The 24,276-nt window shown below is 40.1% G+C and overlaps 1 protein-coding gene across 1 annotated transcript in view; it reads left to right on the forward strand.

Annotated features, from left to right (window-relative positions):
- Positions 1-24,276, forward strand: part of fbxo38 (F-box protein 38) — a 67,967-nt gene that overhangs the window by 29,785 nt on the left and 13,906 nt on the right. The window contains exons 11-19 of the mRNA XM_042418005.1: positions 1,737-1,918; positions 2,487-2,689; positions 2,825-2,980; positions 3,278-3,997; positions 7,628-7,728; positions 9,900-10,002; positions 17,370-17,536; positions 18,463-18,608; positions 19,411-19,514. Of these exons, the coding sequence (XP_042273939.1) occupies positions 1,737-1,918; positions 2,487-2,689; positions 2,825-2,980; positions 3,278-3,997; positions 7,628-7,728; positions 9,900-10,002; positions 17,370-17,536; positions 18,463-18,608; positions 19,411-19,514 (1,882 nt within the window). The remainder of the gene's footprint in view (positions 1-1,736; positions 1,919-2,486; positions 2,690-2,824; positions 2,981-3,277; positions 3,998-7,627; positions 7,729-9,899; positions 10,003-17,369; positions 17,537-18,462; positions 18,609-19,410; positions 19,515-24,276) is intronic.

The raw sequence follows: 24,276 nt of genomic DNA on the forward strand, positions 1-24,276 counted from the left end.
TTCGTGCTGGGGTCCTAATAATTCTTTCAGATACAATAGGGCCTCCGTACTGTTTGGTACTCAGGCCCTAATAATTCCTTCAAATGCAATAGGACCTTCGCACCATTTCGTGGTGCTTGGGCACTAACAGTTCCTTCAGTTATAATAGGGCCTTCACACCATTCGGTGCTTGGGCCCTAATAATAATTCCTTCAAGTACGATAGGGTCTTCGCACCATTTGGTGCTCGGGCCCTAATACTTCCTTCAGATACAATAGGGCATTAGAACCATTTGGTGGTGCTCGGGCACTAACAATTCCTTCAATTAGAATAGGGCCTTCACACCATTTGGTCCTTGGGCCCTAATAATACTTTCTTCAAATACAATAGGGCCTTTGCACCACTCGGTGCTCGGGCCCTATTAATCTCTTCAAAAGCAATAGGTTCCTCACATCTTCAGTACCAGGGACTGTTGGGCCCCTGGCACTTTCATGCTCAGGCCCTAAGAACAATAATAATAATAATAATAATATCTACAAAACTATAGGTTACTCGCACTGTCGGTACCAGGGACCATTGGGCCTTGGCACTTCAGTGCTTGGGCCATAATAATAATAATAATAATAATAATAATAATAATAATAATAATAAACGGCACAAACACAGATGGGTTCTAGCCCTTTGGGGTTTGAACCCTGATAATGCAATAAACAAAGTAGTGCAAACATTACATGTAAAATGTGCAGTAAATAATTAAATTATGTAACAGTGGAGGATGAATGTAATGTAAGAAGTTCAAAGAGTCTGTGTCCAGGGTGGGATGCATCAGAGATAATCTTTCTTGCATGCTGCCTGGTCCCGGAGGAGTGCAGCTGATCAATAGGGGGGAGTTTGCAGCCGATCATCTTCTCAGCTGAGCAAATGATGTGCTGTAACCTTTTGAATGTCCTTTTTTGCTGCACTGTACCAAACAGTGATGGATGATGTAAGGATGGACTCAACAATGGCAGTGTAGAACTGGATCAACACTGTCTGCGGCAGGTTGAACTTATTCAGCTGCCTCAGGAAGAACATCCTCTGTTGGGCCCTCCTGGTTATGCAGCTTATGTTGATGTCCCATTTAAGATCCTTGGAGATGGTGTTGCCAAGGAACTTAAATGACTTAACAGCTGCGACTGTGGTGCTGTTGATGGTGAATGGAGGGAGCGATGGGGAGGCTCTCCTGAAGTCTATTGTTAACTCTACTGTCTTGAGGGTGTTTAGCTCCAGGCTGTTATGGCTGCACCAGGATGTTAGTCGCGCCTCTTGTGTGCAGGCCCAGGTTGACTGTGTCATCCACAGACCTGTTAGTCTGGTATGCGAACTGCATGGGGTCCATCAGGGGGTCAGTGATTGATCTAAGGTGGGGCAAGAGGAGTCTTTCAAAAACCTTCATGGCCACAGGGGTCAGAGGGCCTGGCCTGTAGTCGTTGAGCTCTGTAATCTTCTGCTTTTTGGGGACCAGGACTATGGTGGAGGATTTGAAGCAGGCAGGCACTGTGCAGAATTGCTGTGACTAGTTGAAGATGTTAGTGTATAAAGAGGATGGTGACATGTTGTATGGTTAGCTGCTCCAGCTGCTTTCCGGGGCTTGACTGAATTAATATAATTAATAGAGGAGACACAGAATTTTATAATAATCTGATCTACTTAATCAAGTTGTGTGTGCGCTGCTGCATATTATCCTGCAAATCTGTTTGTGTTTATGTGTGTGTCAGGGCTGTGCCAGGGTGGGCCTGAGTGCAGGCACTGGTATTGGTGTGTCCTCAGCACTGGTCAGCAACCAGAACTCCAACAATGACAACGACAACAACCACCATCACAACAATGAGGCCAACTTGCCTCCTGCTCCTCCACCTGTTAATAACATCAACAACAACAATCAAAGACCGCAGCAGCAGCAGCAGCAGCAACAGCAGCAGCAGCAACAGCAGCAGCAACAGCAGCAACAGCAGCAACAGCAGCAGCAGCAGCAGCAGCAGCAACAGCAACAACACAATGGCAAGTGCCACCTGCATTCCTAATCAGTGGAGCAACAGCAGTCAAAACGCAGAAGCTCATTGTCATCATAGATTATGATTTCTGAAGTATTTAGAACACTTCTCTTTTTCACATTTTCATTTGTTATGGACTTCAATAGAGACATAGCAAGGGCAGACAGTATTTCAGCTTTTATGAAAAGAAGCACATCTAAACCCTGTCCAGGATTACTAGTGCTCTGTACAAAGAAAGTGTGTAAAATGGGAAGTGAGTTGGACTCATGAACAATGTATTATAGTATGTTAGTATTAACGTGTTTCTGTTGTGAAACCTAAAAGCCAAATGCCATTACCAAAAATCTGAAAGCTGTTTGTTAAGCAAATTGCTTTGAGATCTGTCAACAGTTTCTGAGAGATCCTGTTAACAGACAAATAAATGGGACCTCCATGGTCTGTGTAAAAGTAGTTAGTAAGAGTTTTGTTTTTGTTCATAGCACCAGTGGAGGTAAATGGGATGGAGGATGAGGAAGAAGAGGAGGAGGAGGTGATCTTGGAGGAAGAGAACATTGAGGCTGAGCCTCGTATACATCTGAAAGAAGGAAGAGGGGAGGTGAGGGTGGAGAAAGCTGACGTGGCTCCAGGGCCCAGTCGTCCTGCTGAAACATCACAACATCCTGATGAGGAGCAAGCAGGTTTGGAGCTGCTCTTTTTTTGATAATTAGCAGAGGGTAGGAGCAGTTGTGCTCCTACCCTCTCAATCCATATTTTATAAATCAGCTTCTTTTATTAATTTTTGATGTCTGTTGATATGTCCTTCCCACCGTCAGGTCCCAGTGGTTTAGTCCAGCAGTGCAGACCAGCTTATGCCACTGTTCCCAAGCCCCCACTGGTCATCTCAGACTCAGACAGTGAAGAGGAGGAAGGCCTTGTTGCAAGGCTAATGCCAGCTTCCTGTTCGCAGCAGCCAGCTTCCTGTACAGAAGGTGTCAGTATAACACAGAGCAAACACAGCTGTCAGATGTGTTTGATGAGCTTACCATCGCATATCATATTGGCTTGTGTACACACACTCACACACACACGCAGCTGAAAACAGAAAAAATGGTTGAAAACACACCTAAATTTAAAGATCTTTGAAAGAACAGGAACTTTACTTGTTTTTTTAACATTTGACAAAATCAAAGTCAAATTTATTTTGTGAGGTTGTTTCTGGGCAAGTAATAGATGTCAAGCAAATAGTATCCTCACCAGTGTAATATACATGTGTTACATGTTTCCAGGTAAAGGAAAGACCCCTCTGCGGCGGAGCAACAATGTGGCTGTATCAGTGGCGTTCTCGGCTGATCAGACGAAGGCTCAGGTGTCAGAGAGCAGCTGTGAGAAGAGCTGTCAGGTGACCAGTGAACAGATCAAGGCAGACATGAAGGCTGCTGTTGAGAACAGCAGGAGGACTAGCAGTAAAGGAATTATAACTGAGGCTGGGGAGACCAATGCAAGGCCAGGGCCTGACAGTGGGACAGTACGAGGCACTGGGATTGCTGGGGCTGCACCAAGGACCGCAGTGAGGCCAGTGACTGGATGTGTGGGCAGGGTTGGACCTGGAGTGGCCACATCCAGACAAGTGGGTGGATGTGAGAGAGTGATGACAGGGGCCACCCACAGAACAACCACAACCAATGACAGAGCTACAGGAACTGGCAGGACTAGTGATTGCACAGAGGGCCCCTCTGGACTACAAACTGGGGACAGTTGTACAAAGGAGGCTGGGTTTAGACAGAGCTCTGGTCCTGTTGGTGTGAACAGTCTGGATCCCAGAGGTGCTGCTGTAAGCCATGCTTCCAGGAGACAGGGAGAGAGACAGCCTGCCCCTGCTGGATATGCCTCTGCTGCTTTTTCAGGTTCTCAGCAGGGTCAGACAAGAGGCGAGGAGTTTGTTCCCAGACGACCTATGACACGATCTTGCACCCGTATGTCCTCTGTGTCCCTGGTACCTGAGACAGGTAACACTGAAGTTATTTGTGTCAACTAACCATCTCTTAAGAGTAGTGCAACTAAAGCTGTGCTTTTGTTCATTTCCTAAGGCTTGGGCCTGTGGTTTCATAGTTGCACACATTGAGCTCAGTGAAGGGATAGCTTTGATGGATACTTGTGTGCAGTCAGTAATAATGTGGCTCACCATGTGGCAGGGGAACATTCTGGAGGTGAATGCACAGATGTGACACCACTTACACCTACTCACACCCTATTTGAGTCAATAGGGACATACAGACAGGTGAGAAGTTAAAGGAAAAAACAGTAAAGGCCTGAATGCTTGACCCCCACAGTGAGGGGCTCCTGTGGCTCTGTTATGCTTTGGAGGGTATTTTGCTGGCATGGTTTGAATCCACTTATGCCCTTAGAGGGAAAGTTCACTGCAAATCAATACAAAGTTGTTCTGAGTGATCCCCTTTATCCTATGATGAAACATTTCTATCCTGATGGGAGTAGTCTCCTCCATGATGACAATGCCCCAATTCATAGGGCACGAGGGGTCACTGAATGGTTTGATAAGTATGAAAATGATGTGAATCATATGCTATGCCAGCAAAATGCCCCTTACAGTAGAACAGAGCCACCAGATCCCCTCACTGTAAGGGTCAAGCATTCAGACCTGTACCAGTTTTTCCTTTAATTTGTCACCTGTCTGTATGGATTAGGCTGCAAGCTACTTTTATCATAGATTCATCCTTTAATTGTTTTAGAAGCAGCGCGACAACATACAAAGTCAATGCAAAGACGTGAATTGGCCCAGGGCAGAGTGAATGGACACGAATACGCGTAACGCAAATTGAAAATCTTTCAACTTTGTGTGTATCGTGGGGGCTTTATGAATGTACAGAAAGGAGAGGGGGAAAAGGAGAGAGACTGGAGGGAAATGATAACTCACCAGAGACTCCAGTTCTGTCAGAGGCTTAACTGAACACAAACACACAGGCACTATCCCACAGACAGTTCATCTGTTGCTAGCTAGCTTACAGCTAATGGCCAGTTATGTATTTTGCCTGTTTGTGGTGAAAAAACACATGGTCCAGCGGTCAAACTCACGCAAGTACAGCAGAATGTGCAGCCAGATGTAGCTGGTGGATGTAACTTTATTTATTTATTAATTTTATATTTTTGGGGCATTTTATGCCTTTATTGGACAGAGACAGTTGAGATATGACAGGAAACAAGGGGAGAGAGTGACAGGGAATGACATGCAACAAAGGTCTGCTGCCTGAACTGATCTACAGACGTTGTGATTTTGTGGCATGTGTCTTAACCAGACACTGCATGACTTTGAGATAGCATTAGTGATCCCACACCGGTCAGACAGTGATGTTGAGGTTGGTCGCAAGGATTAAAGTCCAACTTACACAGAGACTCTGAGAGAGACTCTGGGTCTCTGCTGTTGTCGATGGTTCAGTGTCGAGTGGCCCGGTTCATTTGGCTAGATTAACATAGGGCCAAGGTCTCAGGTTTGAGAAGTTAAAGTTGCTGTTTCACTCCTCCATCTCCAGTTCTTCAGTTTAGTTCTGGAGAAAAAGCCATGTTGGGAGCATAAGAAACGTGCTAAGAAGATTTAAGAAGATTTAAGAAGCATAAGAGTAAGAGTCAAAGAGTAAGAGAAAGTGTCTAAACCAGTTATGGGGTGGCTGTGGCTCAGGAGGTAGAGTGGGTCGTCCACAAATCAGAGGAACGCCCGTTCGATTCCCGGCTCCTCCAGTCCACCTGTCGAGGTGTCGTTGGGCAAGATACTGAACCCCAAATTGCCTCCGATGGCTATGCCTTCAGTATTTGAATGTGTGTGTGAATGATTAGATCCTGCTGATTTCACCTAGCATGGCAGCCCCTGCCATCAGCGTATGTGTGTGTGAATGGGTGAATGTGGCTTGTAGTATAAAAAGTGCTTTGAGTGGTTGGAACACTAGAGTGGTGCTATGTAAGTGCAGTCCATTTATAGTATATTTTTGGGTTAAAGGGGTGTCGGCCAGGGGAGTTGACCCTCATCTTAGCACGAACCCTAAGGTTATACCTCTATGAACAGATGTTCCTATACTCAAATTTGGTCATATCTTGTAAATCATACCAGATATAAATTTGAGACTAATTTTCCCAAAACTATCATTATTTATGCTATTAAATGACATCAAACATGACATGTGTACCACAGTAAAAATACAGGTTATCCTGACATAAATTATAACACTAAACCATAATGATATGAACATGCAGAAAACATCCAAATACATGAAATTCTACTATTCATATCAGAAATAGGTTTTCTGAAATCTCAGACAGAGTTTTTGCAGATTTTGGAGGGAAATAGTCTTGGAGGCTGCGATACTTGATTTCATGGCAGCTACGTGGAACCAAAGAATGCTGTGGAGAACAGCTCTTAATGGAAAAGGGATCATCCAAAAAGAGGGTTGTGTGTGTTATCAGATGCTCTCTTTCACACAACATCCTGTGGGTCACTCTCAATGTATGAAGAGTGGCAGAGGTTAGAGAGTTGGTTTAGGGGAGCGGGGAGAAACAGGCCATATGCACTACATCAGTTGTTTTAATGGATCATTTCAACACAAAAAACTGACAGCCACTCACCTGCTATATAAAAATTCCAGACAGGTGTTTTTTCCATTGTTGATCAGAATTACACCTTTTAACAGACAATGGAAGTGATAATAGTGTACAGAAAGAGATATTGATCAGTAATGGTGTGTTGGCAGTGTCTATGCTCTGTTATACTACTATAACTTAGACAACTAAGTTGTGTACTACTGTGTGCTAATGTGTATTATTAATTAGGGCTGAGCAATAATTGAAAAGTAACCGAAACTGATACCAGTTGATATGTTCAATAAATTATTATATTGTAATACAAAGTCATGAAAGAGTTATTCAATCTATTTATAATATGACTTATTTTGACTGCTGCAAGATATGTTAAACAGAGCCGTATTTTACCCTGAATTTCACATTTCCAAAGTAAATGACATTTAATCGTGATCTTGGTTCCAAGTGATATCACCCAGTTCTAATATTAATACTATAACAATACCACTGTGTACATACCAACACAGTTTCTGAGCGCAAATGATTTGAATATCTCTCAGAATTATATATTTTATTCATTGTTCTTGTTTGTTTTCTTTATCATATAAAAACTTTTTGTATAAATACAGTATACACAGATAAAAAATTATCTTTATTTTCTTCCCTAAATATAAAAATAATAATATAATAAAAAACTATTAACAATGCATTTAAAAACAACTTAACAGTATTTTTGAATGCAAAACTGATGACTAAATGTGACTTCAGTTGAACTTTAAATGTGAACACACTGAGTGTTTCTCACAGTATTTTTGTATTGTTTAAGTTTATATTGCTACTAAGCAGCGGTGCGCACAACTCCAGATCTTGAGATTGTATTGGATGCACGGTTGTGATAAAGACAAAACAAACAAAACAAAACAACGGAACTCACTAATCCATCTTCTTGTGTTTTTTTTAATCTGTCCACAATAAAGAACACAAGATGGATTAGTGAGTGCTGTTGTTTTGTTTTGTTTGTTTAAGGTTATATTGTTGCCATTTATGTTGTGTAGATCTCTCAAGAGCCAGGCCTCGAATAGCAGTGAGGAGGAAACGTATGGCTGACAAATCAACCAGTACATCAGACCCGGTCACCGAGGATGACCATGTACAGGTACAGACACGCACACACACATACACACACACAACCCGATTTGTAGATACAGTGCTGCTTGAAAGTTTGTGAACCCTTTAGAATTTGCTCTATGATCAGATTTCCATTCAAGTCCTAAAACTAGATAAAGAGACATCAGTTAAACAAATGAGACAAAAACTTTACACTTCTTAATTTATTTATTGAGGAAAATGATCCAATGTTACATATTTGTGTGTGGCAAAAGTATGTGAACTCCTAAGATAATCAGTTTGAAGGGGAAATTAGAGTTGGGTGTTTCAATCAATGGGATCACAATCAAGTGTGAGTCTGGGAGGCCCTACCTTATTTAAAGAAGAGAAATCTGGGTCTTCACTGTCAAACTCTTAGCTTCACAACACAGGTTTGTGGAAGTGTGTCATGGTTCCGACAAAGGAGATTTCTGAGGACCTTAGAAGAAGAGTTGTTGATGCTCACCAAGCTGGAAAGGGTTACAAGACCATTTCTGAAGAGTTTGGACTCCACCAGTCGGCTGTCAGGCAGATCATATACAAATTGAAGACATCCAACACCATTGTTGCCCTCCTCAGGAGTGGTAAAACAACAAAAATCACACCAAGAGCAGGCGTGTAATAGTCCAGGAGGCCACAACGGACCCCAGGGTAACGTCTAGGAAACTAAAGGTCTCTCTTGCAGTGGCTACAGTCGATGTTAATGAGTCCATAATCAGGAGAACATTGAACATCAATGGTGTGCATGGCAGAGTTGCAAGGAAAAAAGCCACTTCTCTCCAAACAGAACATTGCTGCTGTCTACGGTTCACTCAAGACCACATGGATAAGCCAGAAAGTGATTGGAACAATGTTCTGTGGATGGATGAGACCAAAATTAAACTTTTTGGCTTGAATGAGAAGCATTCTGTTTGGCGATGAGCAAACACTGCATTCCAGCATAAGAACCTTATCCTATCTGTGAAACAAGGTGGTGGTAGTATCATGGTTTGGGCTGCTTTGCTGCCTCTGAATCAGGGCAGCTTGCAATCATTGATGGAGCTATGAGTTCTGAGTTGTACCAGCAAATTCTACAGGAAAATGTCAAGGTATCTGTCTGTGAACTGAAGCTCAACAGAAAGTGGGGCATGCAGTAAGACAATGACACTAAATGATAAGTTGTTCTACTAAAGAATGGTTAAAGCAGTAGAAAGATAAGTTTTGGAATGGCTGAGTCAAAGTCCTGACCTTAATCCTAAAGAAATGCTGTGGAAGGACCTGAAGCATGTAGTTCATGCAAAGAAGCCCACAACATCCCTGAGTTGAGACTGTTCTGTAAGGACGAATGGGCTAAAATTCCTCCAAGCTAATGTGCAGGGCTGATAAACAGTTACCAGAAACGTTTGGTTGAAGTTATTGCTGCAAAAGGGGGTCACACCAGTTACTGAAAGCAAGGTTTCACATACTTTTGCCTCCCACAAATATGTAAGATTTGATAATTTTCCTCAATAAATAAATGAAAAAGATGGGGGAAAAAAGATTTTTTTTGTCTCATTTGTTTAATTGGGTTCACTTTGTCTAGTTTTAGGAATTTAGTTTTAGTAAATACCTGATCACGTTTTAGGTCATATTTATGCAGAAATACAGATAATTCTAAAGGGTTCACAAACTTTCAAGCAGCACTGTATTTGTTTTGACATTTCAGTCTTTTTCTATTAGTCACTGTTTAAAACAGTTTGATCAATTCACTGTCATTCAATGCTCTAGTGAGTGAGTACTCCATATATGTTACAAAATGATTTTGAAAGTAAATTATTATTGAGGTTGTCCTCCCCTGGGGGGAGCCATAGTGTTGCAGATGGGGCTCAGAGGGAGAGACTTGAGGTAAGAGGGACAGGCACAAGCTGATGACCAACAGTTAGACGCTGGTGCCTTCTACAGCAGGAAAAAAAACATGAAGTGTGAAGAACAAACTTATGTTCCTCTGTACTTCTGTGCATTTATTCACAGTAGAAAAATACATAAAGAACCAAACTGTTTGCATAACCAAAAAATAAACAGTGAGAGTGTTTTTCCCTAATGCTTGTCTAATGAACAAAATTAGATGTCTGACTCCTGTTACTACAATAGGCTAGGATGCACATGTGAGGGGCCGTGGTATACTATATGTTTTGAGATACTGAGATGATTTTCCTTGTGCAGGTATTATCTCTGAAGAGTAAGAACCTGGTGGGCATCACTCTGACCAACTGTGGAATCACTGACCTAGTCCTCAGAGACTGCCCCAAGATGATGTTCATTCATGGTAAAAGACAGACAAAGAGACTGATATTTGATGATTCATATAGATGTTTCTCTGATTTTTGCATTACTTTTTAGGGATGCATGATATTGGATTTTTTGCTGGTATGCCAATATTTTCCAACTCATTTTGGCCGATAGCCAATACCAATATATGCACCTATATTTTTCCCACATGACTGAGGAGATTATTACACATGCAATCATAGATTGTGCTATGATCAAGAAAGACTTGATGAATGAAGAACTTAGGAAGACTGGACTTTTCAAACAGAGTGGTTCATCCTGTCAGTCGAGATTTTTCTTATCTGTGCAGCCGAACACAGCAGCTCCCTTGTGGACTGTTTCCACAGACTGTTACACCACGGGCCCGGTGCTTCCTCCGCAGGCTCCACTTCACTCAGCTGCCCGACAGACCCGCTGCTTCTTCCCACTTTGACCTGAATAATAAACTGGGGCTCGGTGCTCCAGTTGGATCCACACAGAGAACTGGGGCTAGCTGAGTGAAGTGGAGCCTGTGGAGGAAGCAACGGGACCATCAGGGTGAAACAGTCTGCAGAGATAAGCACAGCCAGGCGGTGGATAAGAAGGCAACAAATCGGTCTGTCATAACAGCAGAAATGTTCATTTCGGACCAATGCCAATGTTTCATTTTAAAGCCTTTATTGGCTGATACCAATGATGTGCCGATGTTATTGTGCATCCCTATTACTTTTATTCTTTTTCTAATTTAATTGGGAAATATTTTTGTCAATGACAATAATACAGAACAACAACAACATTACTAGGCACACATATACATGTATGTATGTATGTGTGTAACATTTCATACAATTCTGATACACACTATGTTATCTTCATTCTATTGCGCGGGGGCCTTCATTGGGGCCTAGTGACCACTTGTGATCGGATCTCACTTCCCTGCTCTATATGCAAATAAACAGTGCATTGTATGCCCTTTAACAAAATCAAATGCCCGTCCTATTGATTTGCTGTAGCTGCGTCTGAGCATATATATCAAAAATAGTTATATGCAGCGATCTCCCCGATCTCTCCCACACTGTGCACATTTAGGCACACGGCACAGCAGCCTAACTTCATTATTTAAATCTCTGACAAACCAACAGGATCGGTCAGGATCTAATGTTAATTAATGTTCTGTGTTATTCTAATAGGTCAGCTGTTACACACACACAGTCCACGTTCATACTGTTAAGAATAAAGCAGCCGTCCTCCTGATAAATCCTGAGCTCTATTATATTGAGCAGCACAGCAAGACTAAAAACTGTCATTATCATTGACAGGACAGAGGAAACTATCCAGCAACGTTTAGCTTCTGAAATATTTTTTAGACAGACAAGTAAAAAACAAGTTATTTTCTTATTTTAATTTTTTTTTGTTTGTATGCTATTACTTTTCTCATCTCCAACATATTCCAGTGATTTTATATATTTTTTTTAAATATTAAAATTTATAATGGAAAGTGTATGGGAGTAATGTTTGAAAGCTCATATCTCAAAAATTAAACGTTCTTAAGTGTTCAAACTTGATGGACTGGTGACCCATGTGGAAATCCTTAACATATTATAAAATGGGACCAATAGCACCACCATGTGGTCAATTAATATGTGTTTTACGTTTGGGCTTATAACTCATGAACCATGAGGCCTATCCAAACCATTTTTGCACAGTGCAGTCCTTAAATGATACCAAGTAGACTGATATAAGCCCATTTGCGCCCACCTTTAAATGTGATGTAGATAAATGAAATTTGTTAGGCACATGTATCATGTCCCAATGCACAAAAACGCCTTTTGGAACCATACCCTATTTATAACAGGAAGTCGGAGATTTTGAATTTACTTCTCAATTTTTGTACAGTTTTTGCCATTTGCAGGCATTGTATTTTAACAAGCTCCTAGAGATTTAATCTGACCAGCTCCAAATTTGATCAGTGTCATCTAAAGCTCTTTGTGATGAAAAGTTAGCAAAATCTTGAGTTTCCATTCAACACTGTTACCATGGCGATGTAGTGAACTTGGGTGTTTTGCCATGAAATGCAAAGTTGTAACTTGAATGTTCATTGTCCAACCTGCAACAAATTTCTCATGCTTTATAAAAGTCCCTGCCTGAACACATCCATATGTCAATATTGAGTCATAGTCATAGCACCACCTACTGACAACAGGAAGTGAGCCTTACATGACAAACATCATCCGGCCTTTACCACAGATCCACAATTCAAACCAGGAATAGTGACAGTAGTTTAGTAACAGGTATTATTTACAATATATAATGTTATAACTCCAGAGATGAGGCTTATGTTTTACCACGAGCTGGCTGCAATGACATGACTTTGCAACATGGCTCTTAGACATGGTAAGGTCAGATGATGTTGTGTTTATGTTGTGTGCGCGTTTGTCTGCTATCTTCTGTAGTTGTCCACTATTTTCACGCAAGACAAAAGTAATGAGCAATGAGCCCATTTAAATTTCAGTAATTGTAATTGCATTATCTAATTTGGAAAAATAAGTAGGTACACTACTAGATACTGCCCAAGGTAGTGGAATTAGAGTTATTCCCAACACTGCTGACAACAAGAAATCAGCCTTATGTGACAAACATCATCCAATTTACATGAAATTTACATGGTGTGGTCTACACATGATATACAGCAACATGACCTATATTTAATGGGTGTTCTGTAGCACCACATAGTGGACACAGGAAGTGACATTTAACTCCTTTGTGCAATGTCCGATATTCATGAAAATGTGTATCCATATCAGTTGCCCTCTGGTAAATATATTGCTGCATTAATATTTCACTCATGTAGTATTGCCTACAGGCAACAGGAGGTGCAGCTTAAACGACACATAGTTCATCAAATGTATACACAATTTCCAACGTTTCATCTCCAGCGCCACATACTGCACACAGGAAATAATATTTTACCCATTTACACAGTATCTAATAATCCTGAAAATTCAGAGCCATGTCAGCCAACCTCTAGTAGTGATACCACGGTTGCCACTCCATCTGATGTGCGTAAGATGCAAGAGCCCTTTCATCACTGCTTGCAGCTTTAATATTATCTTGTGTGTGGCGATCTTGTTTAGTCATGGTCAGTTAGTTCAGGAATGAAGGAGTCTGGTCTCCTGGACATGATGGATGCACACAATTTGTCATCCTGATTTATAATTGAATTGAAATTGGTCTATGTGAGCTTCATAACAATTTATTCTTGCCCTCTTTTGGGATAACAGAAAGGATTGCTTCTCTCCCTGAAGGTGGGTTTGACATTCTCTCAAGCGTGCAATTAAAGAAGTTTAATTTCTTCAATGCAGTCTTCAATTCTTTTTTGTAATCTGGGATGTTAGACATTGATTTGTATATTCTTCAATTGAGGGAGTTTAAAAATGCCTTTGTATTCTCTTTCCTTTCTTGTTTTGGTTGTGAATACAGGGCCTTGTAATATGCTTGAAATGCAATATTAACCTCATCTAGATTGTTATATGTTTGCCCTGTCTAGGGATCTAATATTCTTTTACAGATTGTGAAATCTGTTTTTTTCAGTATTTTATTTGCTCTATTTTGTAGCTTTAGGAGCTATTTCAAGATTGTTTTTTTTTTTTAAATAGACTTTTAAAAAATCATCTTTGTAAATGTCTGAGATCTGGCTTCTAATTTCTTTCATTTTATTCATTATCTGATGGCTGTGATTCTCACCATGTTCCTTATCTAATTCTTTTTGATTATTTTTTGCTTTCTTGAGAACTGTACTAAGGGATATTAATGTTCCCCTGACACCTGCCTTTAAAGCGTCCCAAAGTATATTTGGGTTAACTCCCTCATTGTCATTAAAGTCATGGAAGCCTTAACTTTGGATTTTACTTGCTGTATGACCGTTTTGTTGTTAAGCAAACTTGTGTCCAAATTGTTTTCTTTGGTTTGCTATCTAAATGTAATGTCAGGAAGATTAGAAAGCGGTCTCAGATGTCTCTGGTTCCAGTATCGCAATTCTGAATTCTATGACTATCATTTTTAAAAATAAAGAAATGGTCTATTCTTGAGTATACTGCATGGGGGGACGAGTGATAAGTATAATTGTTATCGCATAAGATGCAAGTCCCTCCAAACCTCCAGTAAGCCAATTTCATCCAGACCTTTTCTCAGTAATTTAGTCTGAGGCATTACATTCCTGTTATTAGAAGTATTCCATTTGCTCTTCATTCATTTAAGTCTCCTGCACAAATTAATGTTCCTTTTGATTCTGAAGCAATCAGTTCAAGACCTTTTAAGTTTGTGATCACTTTGTGGGAGCAGACAAACACAATATATCCGCCCTCACTGTACTTAATCCCCTTAACTAATTAAAAATTAATAGAGTTATGTAATAATTTTGCGACCCCTCTTTTGTGACCTGTCTTAGAGGTGCTGTAAAATGTGTTCCTATACCCAATTTAAAAAAAAAAAAAAAAAAATCATGTTCATTTTGAGATAGAAGGGTTTACTGTGTAAATATAATTTGATTATTTTCCCTTCTTCTTTATTTTAGTCATTACTCAACTCCTTTGAACTGGGTTGTTCAAGCCATTCACATTCCAAGAAGCTACTTTTAAAGTTACTGTATCCCATGACAGCTGTTCGAACTAAATGTGCCGGCAACATCAACATATGAACAGTAACAAATAATATTAGCAAGAACATTGAGAACCAGTGGAACAGTGACTTCCAACTTCAGGACCTTATACAGCCCTACCACACTCTCAAACCTATGTATGTGATCTTGAAGAAACAGTCCTACATCCTGTAGGGGTTCCCTCTTTGCAGAAAGAGCTGAAGGTGTCTGCAGACACCTTCGGGGGGGGGGGGATTGAATAAAATTAAATTAAATAACAGGAGGGGAAATGGACAGTTCAAATATAGTGAAATTATCACTGCAGAGAAAGTGGTCAGGGAGCAAAGTGAGAAAAAAAGGGTGTGTGTGTATGTTCGCTTTACCTGGAGATTTCTGCTGTCGGTGGAAACCTCTGAGCCTCTCTCAGACTTGTAGGTTGTGGTCCCCATCTGTTTTGCTCCAGTGTATGCCTTGGGTTAAGTTTCTGTTTCCAAGTTGTTTCAGTCTTCTATGGCAAGTCCACAAGATAGCCTCTCTTTTTCATGTCCTTGGATACTTCAGTTGCATTGTTGTAGAGGCAGAATCCATCCTTCCAGTGAATTCTCATCTTGGCAGGATATGGTGTCTGGAAACAAATGTTTCTCCTTGAGAATTTTCTTAATGTCTTTGTACTCCCTGAGTTTACTGTTTACGTTGGCAGGGAAGTTGTTTACTGTTTACCTTGGCAGGGAAGTTGTATGCAAACACAACCTCTTTTCCTTCGTGGGTGATTTGCTTTGAGTACTCTGCCTTTCGTGTCATATCTCTGGAAATTAACCAGAATAGATCTTGAGACCGCGTTGTCTTGAAGTTTAGGGCTGATTAACTGGTGGGCACACAGTAGATCGGTGTCTCTGTCAAGTGCTAGCACCATCTTTCGAAAGTTATCAGTGAATTTTAGCATCAAGGTTCCTTCTGTGCCTTCCTCAATGCAAATATCAATATGTCGTGATCTTCCTTTTAAGTATGTTATTTTAGCTTAAAGGATTCTCTGTTTGAGAGAATGAATCAAAGTGTCACTTAGCTCAGTGTTGGCTGTCTCAACCTCTCCACCTGTTGCTCTGCTTGGTTTAGCCTTGTACCGTGGTTGCAGACATCTCCAACAACATTTTGTAACTTATGATTTATCTGTGTCTTGAAATTGTTGAATTCTATTTTAATGTTACTTGTGAAGTCATTTTTGATATCCATTAGTTCCTGCGTCAGTTCAGTTTTCCAGTCTTGCATGTCTCTGCTCTGACTTTGGATAGCTTTAGCAGTCATTCTGGTTTTTTTAAAAAAATTTTATGAGCAACAGTTTTGTGTTTTGGTGGGGTTTTTAACTATTTGACCGGGAGAGTTAGCAGTCTATACTGCCATCTTGAAACGCTCACCGAACCAGACTTCCCCCCTTAGAAATACAGTAATTTAAATATTCTTGCTTACTTTAGTGCCACCTGGTGGTAAAATTTTGTGAAATTTTATAGGGCTGCTCAGTGGCCCAATGTGCGCATATCAAAGAGTTATACCAGTTTATTCAAGTTGAACCCCAACGACTACTTTGGTAGCCACTTGCAGGAGAATGGTATGGAATATCAAAAAAACAAATGTAGCCATTGTTCCAGGGGTTGTCGAAATATGGTATGTACAAATTTTGGTGAAGATTGGATAAAATATGGAGAATAGGATGTGAAAAATGTTTTGCAAAAAATTTCTAAATGGAGGAAATATTTCCCCTGTGCAAATGGACATGGCATATACCAGTGTCTTCATCTGTATCCAAAGAATCCACAGGAAAAAAGTTTCTTCTACACCTCACAGTCAGTTAGTTGTTAGTCAAAATGCTACTTCTTCTATAACTGGCCACATGGTGGTGCTATTGGTGATTTTTTTTCCATAGGCTGAGGGCAATCACATAGGGATCCTGTGCACCAAGTTTGAGATCTTCAGGTTTTATATACTCCTCCGGGGATGCTATGACATCCTAGATTTTGTGTATGTTGCCCCAAAACTGTGGGAGGAGTGGTAGTAGTAGTAAAGTACAAATGTAAAGTTTGCAAGGTACTCGAGGAGAAGGTCTCGCCAACTACCACAAAATGTCCCATGTTGACTGAAAGGGGTCAGTACAATAAAGTCATAAAACAATATATAAACCAACTAATTTTGGTTCATGTGTCACTAAATGTACATCACACAAGTCTCTATGTAAGGACATTCCTGCCTCTGCACATTTTTCACTATTTCATAAAATATGGTAAACTTATTTTTGTAAACTTGTCTGTTTTTTCTTCACTTAGACAGATGAAAGTGTCAAAAACATTCTTTGGAACCGGTTTAGCAAATCAGTCATATATTTACTGTTTGCTAGCTTCAATATCTTTGATTGTAGTTTTTGTAAAAAGTATGTTTACATCCGAGTTTGTGTTGGATTTTTAAATACTTTTTAATATTTAATAAAGCCAGTAATGATAGCCCAGTTTAGTAGACATATTTAGAGTCAGATCCAGTATCCTGTGATAGCAGGTATAAATGAGTCATACATGAGAAAATGGGGTCATTACCCTGCGTCAATACAGACTTTGTGTGAAAGTAGTTAGTCCTCTGAAGAAATCCATTATCGAACTTTATGTTGTTTTATAAACATAACTCCCAGCAGTTTATGTTCAGTTTTTATACTGAATCAGAAAGCATTCAATCATCAACTGCTCTTTGTGTCTTCTGTCTCTCTGTAGCCACCAGATGTCGAGTGTTGAAACAGCTGCGAGTTGAAAGCGCTCCGATAGTGAACAGGTTTGATTATGCTCAGTGTAAGAAACTGGACATGGAACAGGTCCTGGATCAGATACTGAGAATGCCTCCAGAGAGGAACCGTATCATCTACATGCGCCCTATGCACCAGGTTTGTCATCTGTGATGTCATCTCTGTTTCTGTAGAAACTGGATACTAACCTAAAACATAGTTCAGACATCAGTATCCACTGTGCTGGGCAAGAGACAGTACACGATATGTGTATCCTAGTACAGGCTTCTCAATACAGTATTCACACTAAATATGACAAACTGCTGTCAGCATGTGGATGAATTAAATTTAAAGTCATGCTTTTATTTACATCACAGGAAATAAAGCTATGTTGCTGCACAAATGTATTTAGAATTTAGTTTGTGCCAAAATCTAACTACTACAGTGCCAGTATATTTTTAAAAGTTATTGTTACAGTGATCAACCGTGTTTAGTTTACTTCCTACATTATTATCATTGAGTAATGAGAATGTTTTTATTGTTAACAGAATCCCCATTAGCTTCTACTGGCATGGTTGCTCCTGGGGTCCATTGATATTAAACTTTGTTTAGTTACAGTAACAAAAAATAACATTTGGAGAATGTTTCTGTTTGTTTGCTTTTGGAGATGGATAATGTTTCAATGTAGCAATCAAACTACTATAATACAAAAGTGACTGCATGTGGCTCATAGTTAAAAAGTCTTCAAGCAAGGAGAATTAAAGGCTTTTATTAAAAAACAAACAAACAGAAAAAAAACACCTAGAAGCTCTGAGTAACAGTCACCAACAGCTTGACTGATTGTAGCTTTTAACCAGTCTGGACATTTTTAGCTGCTTGTTGTTTGAACAGTTTTATGCAGTAAATTAACCTCCTATATACATAGTGAAGGTAGAAAAACATTACCCACGATTTCCAAACTGATGAAATTGTTAAAATCATACCTGATTGTTTCTCTTCATCCCTCTGTCTCTTATTACTTCCTTTGTTCTGTTTCATCTCACTGGAACACTCCATCTTTTTACTTTTCCTTCTCCTCTCTGCAGATTGACTCAGTAGCGTTGGAGCGTCAGCTCTTCCAGGGGCCCTATCCGTATCACATTGCTATTGTGCACGAATTCAGCAATCCTCCAAATATACGCAACAAGGTTCGCATTCGCAGTTGGATGGACACCATAGCCAACATCAGCCAGTGAGTAGTATCTGTCATGGCAGAATAGTCCAACTGTAGTGTCAGTTTTTTTTCAAAAGTCATCTAAAAAGTTCTGGAATTACTGTTTTTGTTGCCTCTGTCTCACATAATCCCTGAAGCTACAATGTGTGGGCTACTAGCTTCTAGGAGATTGCTTTGAACAGAAATGTTGATTCCTACTGGTGTGTAGGTACAGCAGCTGTGCTCATGGTTAGACAAGTGCTGATTGGGTCACTCACTCTTACAGTGAGTTCACATATCAGATGCAAAGAGGTAGTCTCTCTTTACCCAGAAGCTTATAAGTGTGTTTGTGCTGAGCACGGAATTTCCATACTTAGCTTGAACTTGGCAGTTGTTTTCTCACTTTACCTTCATACAAAACTACTGCCCAATAGTCCTGCATTTCGTGTAACTATGTGCTTTTGTTTCAAAATGACTAAAAACGAGTTGTCACCATCATTATTGAAGGCACAATGGCCAGTTTCATCTTACTGTGTAATTTGCTATGTAGATATACATAAATGTAGGAAGGTGGAATCACATTTTCACTGTGCGCATACAAACACAGAAGAATATATTGGATGTAGCAAAACAGAAAGAAAGCTCCAGAGAAAGACAAATTAAGTTTATTGTGGGTTTACAGCATCAAGCCCACAAAAGGATGAGCCCAATCAGTTATCTATGACTACCAATGTAATGAAATGCAAAGTTAAAATGTTTGTATTGTCAAAGTATGAAGTTTGAACATGACGTGTCACTAGTGAGCCATAAATTGATCACTTTGTGTATGTCTCTCTCCCAGGGAGTTAATCAAGTATGAGTTCTTCCCAGAGGCCACCAGGACAGAAGAGGATGTGAAGAAGTATCCCAAATATCCCTGGGGGCGGGACATCTATACGCTGGAGGGTAATACACTGTCAGACCTACACCGACCAATTTAATTTATATGTTACCACTGAAAGTGGACATGCACATACACATCAACCAACCAAACATTTTTCTGCTTTGTAGCTAGTAACCTGTTAAATCATTTACAATGCACTCTTTAAGGAACAGGACATTGCTGTCTCTATATTCAAGCATATAGGATTTAAAGTGAAACAACGACCTATGTTTAAGTGTTGAGACATTGCCCTTTTATAAATAATTATATATAATTCCCCAAATTGTACATGTTAAAATGAGCTTGAGTAAAATAACCATGTTTAATATGTAGATTCAGTTAATAACTTACTGAAGTGTCTGACCCACAAACATCATCATACTCTCAGTTAATGCTCTGCCAGGCCTGTAATGCTGTCAGCTTCACTTCATCCTTATCTGGACTGTTGCCATGTCTGTATGTGCAGGATCATTATCCTGCTGCACTGCACTATAAAAAGGGCTATAAGTCCTATTGTGTTCACCCAATATGAATATGAACACACTCAAACTTTACTACCAGGCCATGAGGGAACCATATGTTTCTAAATCTGAAAAAGCTGAATTATAACTATATAACTAATTTAGTTACTTACTTACTGTAGGCTATTATAGGCTATTTTGGGGATAAATACCTAGAACTTGTTTTTGCACCATTCCTTTGGCAAAGCCTTGAACTTGGTTCAAGGCCTCCGTCATCACTCCTTGACTCCCTGTCATGTCATGCTCCTATCCCTCTCTCCTGTGCACTTTCTCCTCTCTCTTACTTTTCTGAACAAAAACTTACAGCATTAGTAAACAGTCTCCTGTCTTTATGGAGCCTGAAGAACAATTGTTGGGGACAATTGTTCTTGTCCAATTTTAAGTTGAAATAAATTAATGGATACTACATTAAAGTGCCAAGTCTCAGCTTTAATTTGTGTAGGTTTACATCAATATAGAAAGAGCTGTGTGTCAGATATAGCACTTTTCAGAGCTCAAAGTTTAGGGGTTCAAACACAATTGAACAGATGCTCATGAAGTCAAACAAAGTGATCATATTTAATATTTAGTGGAAAATCCTTTGCAGTCAATGACTAGCTGAAGTCTTGGACCTAAAGACACCAGCAGACGCTTTGTATCTTCCCCGGTAATGCTCTCCCAGGCATTCACTGCAGACACCTTCAGCTCTTGCTTGTTGTGGGCTCTCTTTGCCTTTAGCCTGGTCTTCAGCAGGTGGAATTAGTAAATAATCTCTTGTCTTTAGTAGATGCAAAGAGGTAGTCTCGTATTGAGATCAGGTGATTGACTCAGCCAGTCGAGGATATTCCAGTGTTTCCCATTTATTACCTAGACTTTGGCAGTCTAATTTGTCCCACCACAGTTTCATAATGAACCAGAAATATTTTTACAGTTCTTCTAAAATAAAAGGTCTCTAACGTTGTGTTTTGCGCCGTTGCTTCAGCATAGCATCTTTCACTCCCAGTCAGGCCCCTCCCCCCGCTGTACATGCACTCACACACGCGCTGGAACATTCCTGGCTACGTCTGAGACACCAAGGCATTTTGAGGACACATCGTTTGATGTAAGTAACATTAACTGATGTTACAGTATCCACTGCAGTTATCTACTAGTCCAAACACAATTTTATCATTATCAATATATAACAGCAAACAGATAATGTTACTGCAGACGTTAACATTTATAATCAGTGTTAATCTAATGTTAGCTAAGAACGTAAGCTGCGAGTCTCCTCACTTATGTCAACTGACATATCCAGCTGCTAGTCGTGAAAAACAATGTATAACATATGTAATGCTGTATGTAATGTAATGTTATATCTAGCTAGCTAACGTTAGCTAATTATCTAACGTAAACATTATTACCCGCAGTTCTGACAATGTACTATTTTCAGCATCTGAGGAGCAAGTTGGCTTATCATGTAATGTTTGGCAATTTGTAATGTTAATCAAGTTGAAATAAGGCTACTGTATTTACCCTTGATTTTCAGATCATGAGCATTTTTAAATATTTCAAGAAGAGAGAGCGAAATCCACCACAAGATGAGGAAGACACAGCTACAGAGGTAGCTAGCTAGCATAGCTAGCATAGTTAGGTGGCAAGTCAGTAGCCAAACAGATTATTCATAGGCTTGTGTCAAGAAATAAACTGGAGTAACTGGAATTTTAACATTACTTGTTTCTTGGTAATAGAAGAGACAGCTTCTCCGGGTTGCAGAAGAGACAGCAGGGGCAGCAGGAGAGACAGCCTCAGCTGACTCTCATGGAGGGACAAGGCAGGTAGTTCCCATAGTGGCAGCAGGGGAGAGCCTCCCCTGAAGGAGGGACAGCAGGTGAGTTTGACAGCAGAGAAAGGGGCAGCACGTTAGAGTAGTTTCAGTAGTTGTTGGTGTTTGTGGGAAATATTTATTTTGTTTATGTCATCTAGGTGCAGGCAAACACCAGAAATCAGGGTGGAATCCTGAATGGCTGCAATCGCTTCAGTTTAAATACTGGCTTTATGTTACTTCACATGGTAAGTTACAGTCCCCTCCAAAAGTATTGTAACAGCAAGGCAAATTCCCTTGTTTTTGTTCACTGAAGACATTTGGGTTTAAGATCAAAAGATGAATATGAGACAAGAGTTCAGAATATCAGCTTTTATTTCCTGGTATTTACATCTAGATGTGGTAAACAACTCAGGACATACCACCCTTTGTTTGAATCCACCCATTTTTCAAGTGAGCAAAACTATTGGAACATGTGACTGAGGTGTTTCTTGTTGACCAGGTGTTGCCTTTTAGGTTGATTGTTCAAACATTAAATAGCTCTGCATGACTAGTCTACTTTTTGGCCTAGGTTTAAACCTATAAAGACTGCATTTCTTGTTAAAGAGGATAAACCAACATGAAGACAAGAGAGCTGTCTATGGGAGAAAAGCAAGCCATTTTGAAGCTGAGAAAAGAAGGAAAATCAAGCAAGCACAACAATTTGGAATGTCCTGAAAAAGAAAGAAACTACCGGTGTACTGAGCAACAGACATCGAACAGGTCGGCCAAGGAAAACAACAGTAGTTGATGACAGAAATATTGTAATAGTTGCGAAGAAGAACCCCAAAACATCAGTAAGTCACATCACCAACGACCTCCACAGTGCAGGGGTGAAGGTATCACAATCTGTTCAAAGAAGACTCCAAGAGCAGAAATATAGAGGCCATACCACAAGATGCAAACCACTCATCAGCAGTAAGAATCAAAAGGCCAGATTGAAATTTGCAAAGAAGTACAGAGATGAGCTGCAAAAGTTCTGGAACACAATCTTATGGAGTGATGAGACCAAGATTAATCTCTACCAAAGTGATGGAAAGGCCAAAGTGTGGAGAAAGAAAGGAACTGCTTATGATCCAAAGCATACAAGCTCATCTGTGAAGCATGGTTGAGATAATGTCATGGCTTGGGCGTGCATGGCCGCTTCTGGAACAGGCTCATTAATATTTATTGATGATGTAACTGATGATGGTAGCAGCAAAATGAATTCCGAAATGTACAGAAACATTTTATCTGCCAATTTACGGAGAAATGCATCCAAACTAATCGGGAGGAATTTTATCATGCAGCAGGACAATGACCCAAATCACACTGCCCACAAAACAAAGGACTTCATCAGGGGAAAAAAGTGGAAGGTTTTAGACTGGCCAAGTCTATCACCTGACCTTAACCCAATAGAGCATGCATTTCACCTCCTGAAGAGGAGACTGAAGGGAGAAACCCCCCGAAACAAACAAGAACTGAAAGAAGCTGCGTTAAAAGCCTGGAATAGCATCACAAATGAAGAATGCAACAGTCTGGTTATGTCGATGGGTCGCAGGCTTGAGGCAGTTATTGCAAGCAAGGGTTATGCCATCAAATATTAAATGTTATTTACTTTAAGATTATTTGTTCCTTTATTTTTGCTCACCTAAAAATGCTGTGGTGTAATACAAACAGTGATATATCCTAAGTTGTTTAACACATCTAAATGTAAATACCAGGAAATAAAAGCTGACATTCTGAACTCTTGTCTCATACTCACCTTTTGATCTTAAACCCAAATGTCTTCAGTGAACAACAAAAAAAAGGGAATTTGCCTTGCTGTTCCAATACTTTTGGAGGGGACTGTATATATTTGCATTTGGTAGTGGGGGCATTCCATATGAATTTGGGCCCTTTTTCTGACTTGACCTCTCAGATCTTTCAAATGTGTGTATGTATGTAAAGAATGGTCCTAAAATGAGACCCCTTGTGGAGGTTGGGGCTGTCCATTACAGAAAGGATTATCTAGAGCATCATATCAATACTGAACACCACCAACAGAGCATTAAATTCCACAAATCAATTGCATCAGGTAATTTGTAAGCCTTGCTCCAGCCACATCATCAACCCATTCAAAACACAATCCCAAAAGTTTCAGATGCGGTTAATGGGTAGTGTTCAGAGAGGCTAAAATTACACAGAGAGGCAGAATAAGAATAACAACAACAAAAATAATGATAATAATAGAGATATGACTAGAAATAATAATAGAAGTAATAGCCGGAGAAGGACACCAACAGGACTGCACCACCATCCTGGCACCATCCCCGTGTCAAAGGCCCACAGTTTGCATCCTAGAGGTTCCTACGAGATGAGAAAGCACAAAAAACTCCTGGGAAGAAGCCAAGTTAGTAACATGCATTAATGGCATTAATGGTACATGAATGCATACAACTGGAGAGGAGGAGGAGGAGGGGG

The sequence above is a fragment of the Thunnus maccoyii genome, chromosome 8 (genome assembly GCF_910596095.1).
Source record: "Thunnus maccoyii chromosome 8, fThuMac1.1, whole genome shotgun sequence".
Taxonomy (NCBI): Eukaryota; Metazoa; Chordata; class Actinopteri; order Scombriformes; family Scombridae; genus Thunnus; species Thunnus maccoyii.